The sequence below is a fragment of the Phalacrocorax carbo genome, chromosome 2 (genome assembly GCF_963921805.1).
Source record: "Phalacrocorax carbo chromosome 2, bPhaCar2.1, whole genome shotgun sequence".
NCBI lineage: Eukaryota > Metazoa > Chordata > Aves > Suliformes > Phalacrocoracidae > Phalacrocorax > Phalacrocorax carbo.
In genome coordinates, this window is record NC_087514.1 from 163,034,441 (window position 1) to 163,048,287 (window position 13,847).

The 13,847-nt window shown below is 52.2% G+C and overlaps 1 protein-coding gene across 1 annotated transcript in view; it reads left to right on the forward strand.

Moving 5' to 3' along the window:
• The first annotated feature begins 11,486 nt into the window (after nt 1-11,486).
• The window catches only part of GARS1 (glycyl-tRNA synthetase 1), a 29,077-nt gene continuing 26,716 nt past the window's right edge, over nt 11,487-13,847 (forward strand). The window contains exon 1 of the mRNA XM_064445132.1: nt 11,487-11,733. Coding sequence (XP_064301202.1) covers nt 11,554-11,733 — 180 coding nt within the window. The 5' untranslated portion in view covers nt 11,487-11,553. The remainder of the gene's footprint in view (nt 11,734-13,847) is intronic.

Sequence of the window (13,847 nt, forward strand, 5' to 3'; positions counted from 1 at the left end):
AAAACGAGGCAGAGCTGGTAAGTCTGAGCAAGAGGCCTGGCCCAGCCCCTGTGGAGCAGGAGGACAGGACTTGCAGGGAGATCTTGTTCCTTGATGTTCCCCAGGTTCCCTTTAGGAGCCAGGCAGAGCTACCTGGCTTGCGTGGATATAGCTGGCTGTCCCTCCTGGGCACCTCTCCACTGGTCACCGGTGCAGGCAAGATCAAGAGGCTGCTGCTCCACCTCTACCCATGTCCTCCAGGACAGACCTAGAGACTTGGAGAAGCATATAGTCATGACTGATCTGTCTGAAGGCCAAGGACACTGGGAGATACGCTGGCACCAGTAGGGTGCCCTGTCCTTACCACAGAGAGGTCTATTGAACGCTATGTTAGGTTAGATGTATTGCTCCAGAGTATGGCCAGGGATTCCCTAGAACATTGCTTTATTTAGAGGTATCAGGTATCCCACAGACCCATGAGCAAGCAGATTGTCATGCCTCATGATTCATCCTTCCTGGTTCTTATGTAGCAGTGAGGAAGCCACAGAAGCCCTTGGTGGTTTTGGTTCTCCTCAGCTACAGTTCATTCCTCCAGTCCTTCTTGCTCTTACATCCTGCAGGGCAAAACAGAAAAGGTCACAGTACAGAAGCAACAATAAATATAATGGTCCATCTTCCTTTACACTAACCAAGTGCACACTCCATTGCTGTCCTGCAGCTACCCAGGAGGAACGTGAAGACGTCTGGGAGAAGCTTAAGGGTGCTAGTGTATGTACTGCTTCATGAGCCACACCAGAAAGGGGTATAGGAAGGGCTTCAGGCAGCAACAGCATGGTGATTTAATCAACTTCAGCAGGCTCTTTGCCAGGCGTATCCTGTCCAGCTTGCGTTGAACTGACTAGCAATGAGGCAAGTCAGTGGCAGCCAACTCCAAATGACCAAGGCTAGACTCATTTCAGTGCTTAGTAGCTGATTCATGTTTTGGTCTTCTGCCCCACCCAGTCTAGAGTGAGTTCAGCATGTCTCCCCGAGCTTCACTTTCCTGCTTTCAAGGCTCTCCCTCCTCCAAAGACCTTCCCACATTCACAGCCCAACCCTTTGCCACCAGTCCTCTGGTCTCCTGGACTGGACACCATGCAAGGCAGGAGCCAGCAGCTTGCTGGCTTTGATTCATCATCGTCTAGGAAAAACGCTGGCTGATCCTGCCGGCTCTGCTTCCTCTTGCACCATCTGCCGTTCATGATAGCCATACCCAGCACAAAGACTCAATGTTTATCTCTACCACCCTGTCTTCTGGGGAAAGGCCACTTCTAGGGTCACTGTTCCTATATGGCACTGCTGAAGATGGCATCTGGGAAGTGGAGCTGTGAAAATGGGACCGTGCCATGCCTGGCAATGCAATGGCATCCTGTGTCATTGCTTTTTCCAAGGCTTTTGCTAAGGCAGTTGCTTAGAAACATCACCCTGTCCTCAAAGCACTGCCTCCACAAACCTCTCCACCATGCAGAAGCACCCACTTGTCCCGGCGTGCTGGGAACGCGGCAGGGCTGGCTGCGATGGCCGGTAAGATGGACAGACTGCCAGTCGCCATGAACACTCCATGGATTTGGCAAAAAAGCATGGCCATGGGACCATGGGAACATATTACCACCAGGTAATGCTCAGGTTTGTTCTCAGTGACTTACTTGTCTGTGATGTGAGTTACGAATTAAAACCTGATGGTTTCCCGTGGGACTCAGGCTCCTGAATGATGTAAGCATTAGCGGTCCCTTTCCTTAAGTAACTACAAAGCAGAGCCAAATGGGGTTTCGCTCCAGCAGATGGGCTGCTGACAGGTGCTGTTGGAGGCTGAGAGATGGAAAATCAAAGAAGATGCCCTGACATGGTCTATCACTAGCTTGAAGAGAAAAGAGCAGGTGAGATCTGGTTTCCTTATTCTGCCAGGCTATTCAGATGCTCTAGCTGTACATGGACACAAACATTTATTAAGTTTTCCTCTCTGTTCTGGTGGGTCAGGAAAAAATTACTACCTTGTCTTAAAGGCAGGAGAATGGAATGTGTCTTAAAAATGGGAGACTGGGGTATGTCCTTTGGAACAACAAGGATCTGCTTACGTAGCACAGATCCCAGAAGAATCAGGGTTGTGTCAGAATGGCATCCTGTAAAATAACAGAAAACAAAAGCTTTTCTTTCTCCCTAAATAAATCAGTTCTGTGTTTCCTTTGGGGTTCACTTTTAAAGGCCTGCTGAATTCAAGGAGGATGTGGTCACACTCATTGGAAACTCCAGATGCTACAATTTATAAACACGAATCTGCATTAAACTCACATTTTTGATGAGTTAAATCTCATGGGCTTCCACTCTATTTTTCCTGCAGGGTGATGGCAGGCTGTTATAGTTTTCATGTCCCTTGGAGAGCATTTTCCCAATACCTCTGATATCTTGTCCTTGCTTTCTTTGACAGGATCCAGTCTTTTGTTATTTACTGATGTCACTGTAGCCTAGGAGAGAAATCAACACAGTCGTGAATTATGGGCTGTGCTGGTAGGACATTTCACTCTGATTGATTGATTTTGGTGTGAATGAACTCCAGATAACTAAATACAAGTTCACTTCTGGCTTCTGAATTGCCCTAAGTGGTGAGGAATGTCTGGGTTGAGTACTTTTACGTAGGAAGGTGAGATTCTTCAGCAAACATGGATCTGCCTAGGATTATAGCAATGCAGCTGTATCTCCACTCAGGAAACTTTCACCAGACTTTAAAAAAGACATTTCAGAATCATGAGGTTGAAAACATCAGGTGGTGTTGTGTGGCTGCTCTTCAGCTTTAGGCATGGCATCCTCCAACGGGCCCTTCACCTGCAGGACATTTCCATCCCACCTACCACCACCTGCTGCTGAGGACCTGAGGGAGAAGAAAAGCAGAATCCTGGCCTGTGGGGTTGTGTTGCTGAGATGGGAGAGGCATGAGGGCACTGACTGCCGGGACGCAATACGTGCTGTCTCTGCAAAGGGTACCACCACCACTCTCATTTGCTTCAGTACTCCAAATTTTACCTTCAGTGGAAGGAAGGGAGGGAGGGAGGGAGGGAGGGAGGGAGGGGCCAGGGTCTTGCTTTCTCTTTGAACAACAAAAGTCCTTGACTCCAAAGCAAAGGCGAAGTCACTTCATTTCAAAATCACTTCAGAAAATGATGTATAGTGCTGTGGTACAATGGTGATGGGGAGGGTGTCTCCAAGCACACAACCACTTTAGGGCGTGATGAGAGGAGTAATTCAGACCTTTCCATCTGAATGCTGCATTTATTATAAATAACCACCATTTAAAATCATAAATTACTGCCTGCTGGAGGCCCTGCAGTAATGCTGTTATCACCTGCAAGCACTGGAGCTTGGGGAGGAGAAGAGGGTAAGATGTGTCTAGTTATTTGATGGGCTCTTTCACGAGGGCTACGTTCAGATCTACCCATGTGCACAAAACACCACAGTTTGGAAAGTCTGGGCAGTCATTGCCAAGGTCCTCTTCATACCCCCAGACTACAGCACCACACATGCTCCTTAAGATAGCCAGGACATGTATGAATGCACTCTTGCCTACCTAAAAGTTTATAGCTTTTAGTGGTTAAAAATCTGAGAGAATTAGGCAAATACGAGGACCTTGAGTCTGGAGGATGCCTCAGCTTGGGGTCTGGAGATATAGATCATGATTTTTTAACTCCTTGACATCACGTGGGCAAACACTTGCTTTGCTGTCTGATGAACCCCATGGTTTCCAGTCAAGCGTTTGACCCAGAGACTCAAGCCCATTAGTGTGTGACTCACAAGGTAAAATCAACAACAACAACAACAAGAACAACAAGCCTTGGAAGCACAGCCTGACTCAGTTGCCCTGTAAAACACCACAATGGCACAATCAGATACGCAACAGTATTTTTACCACCTGGGAGGAAAGGAGCCATGGACCCTCTTTGGATATGAAATTAAACCAGTGCTTATTTCTAGCGGATTCAGCCTAAATGGTTTGGAGTTTATCTTCAAATTTAAGGGGTCCCTAAATTTGCTTGGGTCCATTTAGGGTTTGCATCACCTCAGGAGAGTCACTGTGAGGAGCAGGACAGTGAAGGTTGGGGCTTATCCCAGCTGTAGCCAAGAAATTGATTTTTGGGTTGACAAGATGAAGGGCTTTCTTCATGATGGGTGGGACAAGGAAGGCACCAATAAGCTAAAAACAGAGAAGGAACAAAATTAATATTTAAGGAAAAAAACCTGCAGCATCTGGCAAAATATTTTCTCTTTACATCCTTCTGTGGGGTTATGGTTATTCACCACCTGAATTGCGCTTATGGTTGTGACTCCTCAGGGGATGTACATACGAAGCGGTGCTGTACTGCATGTGCGATGGCTTGGATGGTCAACTCAGTCCCTGGGGAAGGGTCCGGTGACTGGTGGCTTTGATCAGACCTATAGGAAAGCCACTCGTGGTGGAGAGAAGCACTTTGGATCCCAGCTGGTTCACATTTTACATGTAGTTGTAAAAAATCAAATGATCATTTAGCATGCAATCAGTGGATGGAGTAAGATTTTTTTAAAGCCAGAACTGTAATAGGTCATGGCCAGTCGCTGATCTTTAGCTCTCATGGTCAGAGGTTCCCTCTGACACACTCTCCTATCCTCTGCTGATGCAATGTGGCCTGGAAATCCCTGTGGTCTTGGAGTTCCCCCCCAGCCCTGGACCCATGCATGGCCATGAAGGCACTGATTACCTTTCAATATCCTGTCCCACCAGAGACTGGATGGAAAATATTGATTTCCTTTAAGAGCTCAGGAGGCGGATTCACAAACGCGGTTGTCTCGCTGTTCACAAAAATCAGAGTGAGGACTGCTGTCGCTCCAGCTTTCCATGTAGGCATTGGCCCCAGGTGGGCTGAGCACTGGATCTGACACCATACCACCAGTCTGGGGCCTTGCACTTATTGCGGGCTCGTCTCTCCTTGGAGGCAAAGGGAATACAAAGACAAACCCCCTCCCATGCCATGTTGAAGGCTCCAGTCATGGAGCAGGAGGATAACACAGAAATAAGTCTTCATAACATGCAAGATCTTGGTCTTCTACACCAAATCGCAATGCGGACCCGTCTCCTATGTCAGTCACCATGGAGCCAGCAAACATTAAATAAGCTGCTGTCTGCACCAAGCTGAGCTGTGTTCATCCTGTCAGTCCCAAGGCGACACCTCTTGCTGCTCCTTCTACACAATGTCACCTCCTCTCTGGGAGATGTTTCCAAGCCAAGGTGCCCTTTCAGACCTGAGCTTCAAGGCTAGGAACAAGCCATCTGGGATCAGATGTAGAGGCAGAAGAAAACATGACTAAGGAGGCATGGGGTGTTCAACCTGGTGACAGCAATAATTGCCTCAGATTTGTTCGGCCTGTGTATGTGCTGGTGCTGTCGGAAGTGGGATGTAAGAGCATCACCAGCACTGAGGTGCTATCATTTTCTGGGTGCTACACATGGGTGCAGTTACTGACTGCCGAGGGAGGTTATTATTCTTTCCCCTGGGATTGCCTTGAGTGCCAGAGCAGTGAAACACTTGTTCTGCAGTCCCGTCCGTCCCCTCCCACGCTCAAATCAGCGGTGCCCAGAGGGGAAGTCCAAAGAAATGGCTCCTTGGAGGACAACCTACATGCACCCACTTGAAGGACAGAGGCTCCTCTCCAGGAGTGTCACAGCTGCTTCGCAATTTGGGAACCTCGAGGTCTAAAGCCCCTCTGCGGCACACACCTGAAGGGGCACTTCATCTTCTCTGGCTGAAGGAATTTGTCTTAACTAAAGCGTTTCAATTGAAAGTCAAGACTGAATCACTGCAAAGTGCCGGAGACAAGAGTCATTAATACTGGAATGCAAGTTTTAAATTATTTTTAATATTCTCTGCAAGGCATCTATAAAAGGCCCTTAATCAATATGCATTTCAATTCCCTGCATTAGGGCTTGCAGAATTTAAATTCACAGCAGAGGAAGGGTCAGGAAAACAACCTGAATTTCTATCAGAGCTCTTGCGCTGCCAAACCTGGGAGACCGCCTGGGTCCAAGATGTTGGGTGGGTCTGACCAAATGGATCAGACTTTTTTGGTGGCCTGTGCCAAAATTAACTGGTGGTCCCAGTCTCTGGAGAACGGGTGTTTGGGCACATCATTGACACGGGGACAAGTCTTGGGGTCCCTGAAGGTCCCTGGGATTTTGCTTGGCCATCTCAGCCAGTACCAAATATTTATGAGTGCTATTGTCATATGCATTACCTGACCATCTCCTGGTGACAAGAGTGGAGAGCATGCGGATGGGCTGAGCCACAGCCCTTAGCTCTCAGGGCTTTGGGTGCTCATGCTTGAAGACCCCAGATCTTCACATGCAGCATTCACAGGCCCTCACAGCATACACTGTAGATTTGATAACTCCTTCCCTGCACAGGTATGGAGCTAGTTTTATAGCTGATGCACAGTAAAACAAGCTGATACTCCTGCCTGCCACTGCCAGCAGCAAGAAGGGGAGATCCATCACCTCACAGCAGGAGCAAGGAGGGGCACGAGCTTTCAAAAGGCAAAAAGGGGCAAGGGGACACATCCAAGAAGGCACTTGCAGGAGTGCAGGGGGCTAGGCAGTCTGAAGCTAAGCCTATGCTTAAGTATTTGGCTGGATCAGGGCCAGGGGTGCAGAAAAGAAATTTCTGGCAAAGAGAAACCTTTAGGAAGAACCAAACCCTAGAGGAAACTGAGGGTGAGGTTTGCGCTTCCTATTTCAGTCTTAAAAGACCCCTGTCCCAGGAGGGGGTGAGTTTTAGTAAAATCCAATGCCTCTGTCCCCCCACCAGATAATCCAATTCTTTGATCCCAAATAGGGGTGATTAAAGTAAAGCATGTGGAAGCCCCACGATGCAGACACACCCTCAGACACCATTCCCTGCAGTCAACATCCTGGGGCCCAGGGACAGAGCAGCATCATGCTTTGGAAAGTCCATAGGAGGAGGGATGCACCGAAAGGAGCAGAGATGGTTGTGGCAGCTAACTTTACACCGAGAGATGAAAACAGGGTCTGGGAACAGATTCATCCCATGGTTATTTGCATGTTGTGCCATGGGTTTGGATGGGACCGGCTGTTTCTCTCCCCAGACAGCCCCCAGACATGGCTTGGGGGAAAACAGGAGCTGGGGGCTGTACCCTAGAAGGAGTCTCGATGCAGTCACCCTATTTTGGAGGCTAAAAAAATGCAGCCCTATAGAGGAAAGCCATGTTAAGCCATTTATGTACATGCCTCAGGCCCTGCTTAGTTTACTGCCAGTCTGAAAATCCCCTGGTGCTGGGAAATCATCTTGAACCTTGTATGCACGTTGCTGCGGCTCAGCTTGTGTTTGGAGGGATGCATCTGTCTGATTTTGCTACCTTGATGCTTGAAATGAGCTAGGGAAAAGCAGACAGCCTTTTGGAGAGGGAGAGTGAAAAAAAAAAAAACAAACAGAAAAGAAAAACAGAGAGAAACCAAAAGCGGGGGTGGGAGGGAAGGAAAAGGGAGGATTTTTGTCTTGGGGAAAGGCAGCCCGGAGGCATTGGAGCCTTGGAGGACCGTCCTCGCCGCCTCCCCGCGTTGCGAAAGACCCTTTCGCTTGGGCTCGGGTGCCCCTCGGTTTTGCAAAGCATCCCGGCACGGAAACTCTGGCCCACGCTGCGCCTCCCAAGAACCCAGCGGGAATGCTGGAAAGCTGGGGGGCCCCGTGCCGGGGCCGGGAACCGCGGCAGGGCTGCGGGGAGCGGAGCCGGCGAGGGGCCCCTGCCATCTAGCGGCACCGGGCCCAGGCTGGGGTGCCCACCCTCGCAGTCCAGGCAGAGAAAAGCACCCCAAAGCAAAGCCCAAACCCCTCCGACACCCTTTTTCCCCTCCATTCCTCTGCATGGAGGGGGATTGGCTTCTGTTTCGGGGGGTTTCGGGGGGTTTCTGCCAGTGGCGTCTTGTGCATCTGCCAGGAAAATGCACCGAGAAGAAGTGCAGTGGAGCATAAATGTATTTGCAAACTGACAAGCCAGGCTGAACCAAGGAGCCATGCCCTCCTGCGTGTATTTTTTTTTTTACCCCCGCCTGCATGGCTCCTTTCCCCCTCCTTACTACACCTCTGCAGGGGATTTTTTCCCCCTTTCCATGCCTTAAAAGAAATCCCCCGTGGCTGGAGCTGGGCTCTCCCCTCTTCTTCATCCCTTCCCATCTCCTGCAGCCTCCCTCCTGCCTCCCATTTTGTGACCTCGCTGCTCCCACCCTGCTGCCGGCCCTGATGGGGACCCAGAGGGGAGGAGCGGGGGGGGACACAGCCACGTTTCTGTTCTCCCTTCAGTGACCCCATATCCCCCTAACACCCCCCAGAGCTTTCAGGGAGTGCTGGTATCTGTTTCTGCATCCAAAAGTTTGCAGGCTAAAAGTGTGTGTGTGGGGGGGGGATGTCTGAACCTTCTCTTCCTTTGCCTCTTCCTGCTGATTCCCTCATGCAATAAATCCCCCTCCCCCCCTCCTTGTGCTGGGGGCTCCCCTGTGTCACAGGAGTGACACGTCTCACTTTATCCCCACAGCATGGCCTCATACCCAGGGAAGGAAATGGAGATGGCTTTTCAAAGCCCACCCCAGAAGACGATGGAATAATGTGCTCCCTGCAGTCCCGTCCTGCCCCACAGCCCCGCACGGTCCTTTTGGGGGTGCTGCAGAGCAGAGTCCCAACATGGGCATCCTCAGACTGCCCCCCCACAAGGTACTTATTGAACGCAAAGAGCTGGGACCAGATTTAAAAGGAGAGGAAAAGCTGGGACAGTCATGAGATGTTAACCAGGGCTGATGGTGTGCCCAAGGGCACTGGTGGTTCACCCGTCCACAGCGGTGCCAAAAACGGAGTCAGCGCTGCGTCTTTGCAAACCAGCATGAGGCATGGGGCTCTCTGCAGCATCGGATCAAAGGAGATCCTCTGCCCTGGAAGGGGTCTGAGCAGTTTGGCAGTGCCTCGGGACCCCAGGGGATGGGGGAGATGGGACAGGCACAGACTGGGTCTGTGCCCTGGTCCACAGACCCTAGTGGATGCATGAAGCCCTTCCATGCAGCTCTGCACTGATATAAAGTTTTATTTTTAGCTCTGATATTAGGTTTTTTTGATAATTCAGAAATATGTAGCCCTTCCCACTGAAATCAGCTTGGAGCTAGGGTCTAGCTGACCCAGGGTGTGACCCAGTTCAGGGGTCCAGTTTGCTCACGGTGTCTGGTTTGCAGCTATGGTTTGGTACAAAACACTGCCTAATTTTGCTCCCTTCCCGCACAACCGAGCAAGGATCCAGCAGTGAGCCTTGGGTCCGAGGAGCATAAATCACGCTGTCAGTCTTCAGCAGTACCACTGCAGAAGGGGCAGTCAGGGTTTCCTTGTGCGTTCCCTACTCACCCTCCTTTAACCTTGCTCACGAAACGTGTACACCTTCCTTTTTATTTCCCTATTTTTTTTCTTTTATTGCTTCGTTCCTTTATCTAAAAACAACCCCACGACTCTAAGAGTTCAAGTTGACTGTACAGTCCCATCTTTGTGCGAGCCCAGGGCATGGGCAATCACATGTGTCATGAAGGATTTATTCACAAGGCCAGGTCTTACAGCTTGGTCTTGCTCCATAGGTGCTCTCAGTCCAATGCTTTTTAAAGCCCTTTGGGAAAGAGCTGTACCCCCAGCTAGGTGGGAATGGGCAGGGAGAAGGTCTTCTTGGCCCTTGTGTTGAGGTTGTCCTGTACCAGCTGGCCATGGTGCTGGGAACCCATCCCAGGCATGTTTCATCTGCAAGGAGAGATGTTGCTGGGGTCAGCAGCGTGTGCAAGGCAGGATTTTATAGAGGGAAAAAGGCTCAAGGTACCAGCTTGGCCCATCTCCATCCTCACTGCAGCTCCACGCTGCTGCCCTGGGGACCAACCCCGCTCTGCTGAGGAGAAAGGGAGGAAATCTTCTAGGAGGGGAGAAAAAAGGCATTTTGGAGAAGCGCTGCTACTTGGTCCTCCAGGTTCAGCACAGGAGAACCAACCTGCTCCCGCTAGCTGGGGTTTCCTGTCTCCCCAGGTCCTGCTTACATTTCCTCCATGGTCCCAGCTGGTTTGCCCTCTCCCGATTCCTCCACATGATCCTGTTTCTCCTGGGGCTGATTGCACTATTTTTATGTCTTTGATTGATTCACAATCTAGGATAGGGCTGCAGAGTCCTTACTCTCTTCTCAGCATTGGATTAATTAAAAAAAAACACTTCTTAGGAATAGAGAAAAGCTCAGCGTTAACCTCGCGCTAGAACGGCTCCCAAGTAGGTATGCCAGCGAAATAAAACCGGCAATTTGCAGCTAAATAAAAATAACAATTAAGCATTTGAAATACAAATATACCATTCAGAACAAGCAGATAAATATTCAGACGCGTTCATTACCAGGTTGAGGCTGTCTCTCAAATAAACAGACAGGTACAAAATAGCTGCCTGAATACTCCAATTACACCAACATCACGTCGAGCAGATGCTCCCGGCGCCAGGCTGCGGGAAGGGGTGAGGGTGAGAGGAGGAGGAGGAGGAGGAGGGGGGGGGGGGGGCAGTGGGGAAAACGTGTGTGGGTAGATTATATACTTTTTAAAATTGGTCGTTAATTTTGCGTTACGTAACTAGTATTTGGAGAGCTTTAATCCCCAGGGATGGGAAGTTCTCCTGTGGCACCGGTGCTCCTCAGGGCTCCTCTTTCTAACACGGGTTGCCCTTCCTCCCAAGGAAGACCCACCACACTCGTGCCTGCAGGTGGGAGCAGGGTTCGGCCTCCTGCCCTAAGCCCAGCCTTAGGGGTCCGGCAGCGGGCCGCTGCCCGCCCCGCCGCAGTCCCCGGGCAGCGGAGGGAAGCCTGCGGATCAGTGAAAAGCAAAACACCGCCAAGCCCAAAAACTACAAAGCTTTTGGAGCTCAAATGCTGCAGCTGATTGAAAAAATAACATCCTTTCCCCCCTTCGCCCCCCTCAGCCCCCAGCGCCTCCCAGCCCCACGGCGGGGGGCGCGGCTCTGGGGCACGGGGACGCCGCGCCGAGGCGGCCCGGCTGGGTGCTGGCGGTGCACGACCCCGGGGTGGGGGCTGTGGGGGGGGTGTGGGGGGGTGCCTGGGGTGCTCAGGGGTGGTGGGCGCGCCCCCCCCGCAGGGGGCCATCTGCACTTCAGGGGGTGGGGAGCGTCACCCGCGGGGTGCGGGAGTGTCACGGGGGGGGGGGGGAGGTATCGCCCCCTCCCCGCGCACACCCGTGGGGGATTAGGGGGGGTGGGGGCAGCGCTCTCCCACCGGAGCACGCGCGCTGCGGGGGCGGTGTTCTCGCGCCCCCTGCCGGCCCGCCGCCGCCATCACGGCGGCCGCCATCACGGCTCCGTGCCGAATCTGCGGCGGGGCAGGGCGGCGCCGGCGGCCGCTGCCCGTGCGGAAAGTGCGGCGGCGGGGAATCGGGCCGCTTTTACGCCGGGCGGGATTTCATCATGCGGGGGGGGGTAGGGCGGCGCGCCGCGCCTCTCCATGCCGCTGCCGCCCCGTAGCGCCCTGCCCGCCCTGCTGTGCCGCCTGCTCCGCCGCCTCTCCAGCCCGCCCTGCTCCGCCGCCCCGCTCCGCTCCCGGCCCGCCCCGGCCGCGACCCTCATGGACGGCCCGCAAGCCGAGGCGCTCCTCGCGCCCCTCCGGCAGGCGGTGCGGCACCAGGTAAACCCGCCTCGGCCCGGCTGAGGGGAGACCCCCGGCTGGGTGGGGGGGGCTCGCTTGAGGGGAGACCCTTGGCTGAGGGGGGGGGGGGTCCCGCTGAGGCGGGTGGCGCCTGAGGGGCTCGGGTGTGTGACAGACCCGCGGCGGCCGGCCGGTGCACCGGCTGGGGGCTGTGGGGAGGTGTCGTGTGTGTGTGTCCCACCCGCCCCGAGTCCCGGCAGCTTGCGTGGGGTGTGATCGGGGAGGGGGGCTTTGCTCACCCCCGCACCGTGGAGCGAGCGCGGTGTTTCTCAGCCCCCCGGGGCCCTGCGGGCCACCCTCCGGTGCCCACGGCGGAGGGTCCCTCCGGTTTGCCCCGGGGGCTTCTGGCCTCCCTTGGGCGCGGGGGTCTGCAGGTGCCTCCCCTCGGGTGGGTCTTGCTCTGCCCCACAGAAGGGGGCTGGCAGGGGGAGCGTGGGTGGCCGCCTGGGTAGGTTTCCCGTGGATTACCCTCCCCGTAGCGATGGTGTGTGTTAGAGCTGCCTTGCAGAACTGGATCTGGGCGTCAGTCTACCTGGCTTTCCTCTCCTGGGCTTGGTGTGCCTTCTGTGCCCAAGCTAGGACTGACTCTGTCATGCTTTTACAGCCCCGCAGCTTCACGCTTTCTTTATAAAACAGCCCGCGTAGGTTTCCTCATCCAGTGGGGTCACGCGATGACTTCCCTCTAGAGCTGAGCTTGTGTTGGAGGTGAATTATATTCTTTAGAGTTGCATATTTGCCCGATGCAGTAAGGGATATTAATTCCTTTGCACGTTTTCCATTTCATCATTCTTATTTGTATGTAGCTGTCCCCTGTTAGCTGGGACTGCATTGCATTCATTCTCTTTCTGTCTCCTTTGCAGATGAAGCTATTATCTTCCTTTTTACCTGAGAAGGATTTGGTTGTCTTTTTATTTCCTAAGTGAATCTCGATCTTGGTTCCCTTGCTGTGTGTGTTACTGGCAGTGGAGCCTGCTCACAGCTCATGGAGTTCCCCTTCCTCCCTGCTTTAGCAGCAAGACCTATGCATGTGGGCTCCCCACATACCTTCTTTAAGTGGCTGAATCTGCATCATTCTGCTTAGCTGAACCATAGCTACATGTGTGTCCCAGGTGTTTGTAGATTTGTGCATGTTTTCCCATTAAATGAGTGGATTTATGGCCCTCTAATTATACCAGCACTTCAATGAGTTTTTGTTATGAATCACTGTAAAGCATAATGCCTTGGCAAGAGAGCTTCTTGCAAATAAAACGATCATCTCTAGAACTAGCCAATTTATTTATCTTAAAGTCCTGTATCTTGGGTGCTGTCATATGCCTTTAAAGTGTCAGTGCACCCCTTCTTTCTGGCTGCCAGTGGGACTGGGACAGGAGTGTGGGGTGCCAAGGAAAGGTTTGTGGGTAAATTTGTATAGCTGGGACCAGGGACATTGTATTGTACAGCTGACAGTAGTAATTCAGTGAGGTCTTTGCACAAGAGGAAGGGGAGGGAGTCACGAAGATTGGGGTAGTTGATACCTTACATGCAGAAGACCCTGCCTGTCAGCTTGTGGAGAAGCGGTTTAATTAAACCTAAGGGACTCTTAACCTATGGAGAGGAAAGTGAGCAGCGTATCTTCCTGCAGCAGTGCCTGATGCAATAAGCTGCCGTGATCCAGGGGTGGATCCCTCTCTGCTTTACTGGTCTGTGGGACAAAACTGCAGCAAAATTTGCCACATCGAGTGCTGCTGTGCACTCCTCCTCTGGGTTGGGCTTGAGCTCGTAGCTTTAATTAGATTGAGTCCTGTCAGCAAACATTATTATTTGCTTCAGTTGTGTTTTTTTTTCTTCTCCTTGCATGTGTCTGAATACTCTTTTACTTATAGATCAGGACAAAGAGTTGCTGTATGCTGCTTCTAGATGCTCAGCAATGAGCAGGGCGATAGCTCTGTTGAGTCAGCAGTAGCTGCTTTGCTGCTACCTTGATGTTTTTCCACTGCCGACCCCCTAGCTCAACAAAGGCAGTTCGGACTTACTACTTTAAAAGAAAAAAAAGAGACCAGACCCCTCCCTCTGCCACGTTACCCAGGAATGGCAGTTGAAGTCCTCAGCTCTAG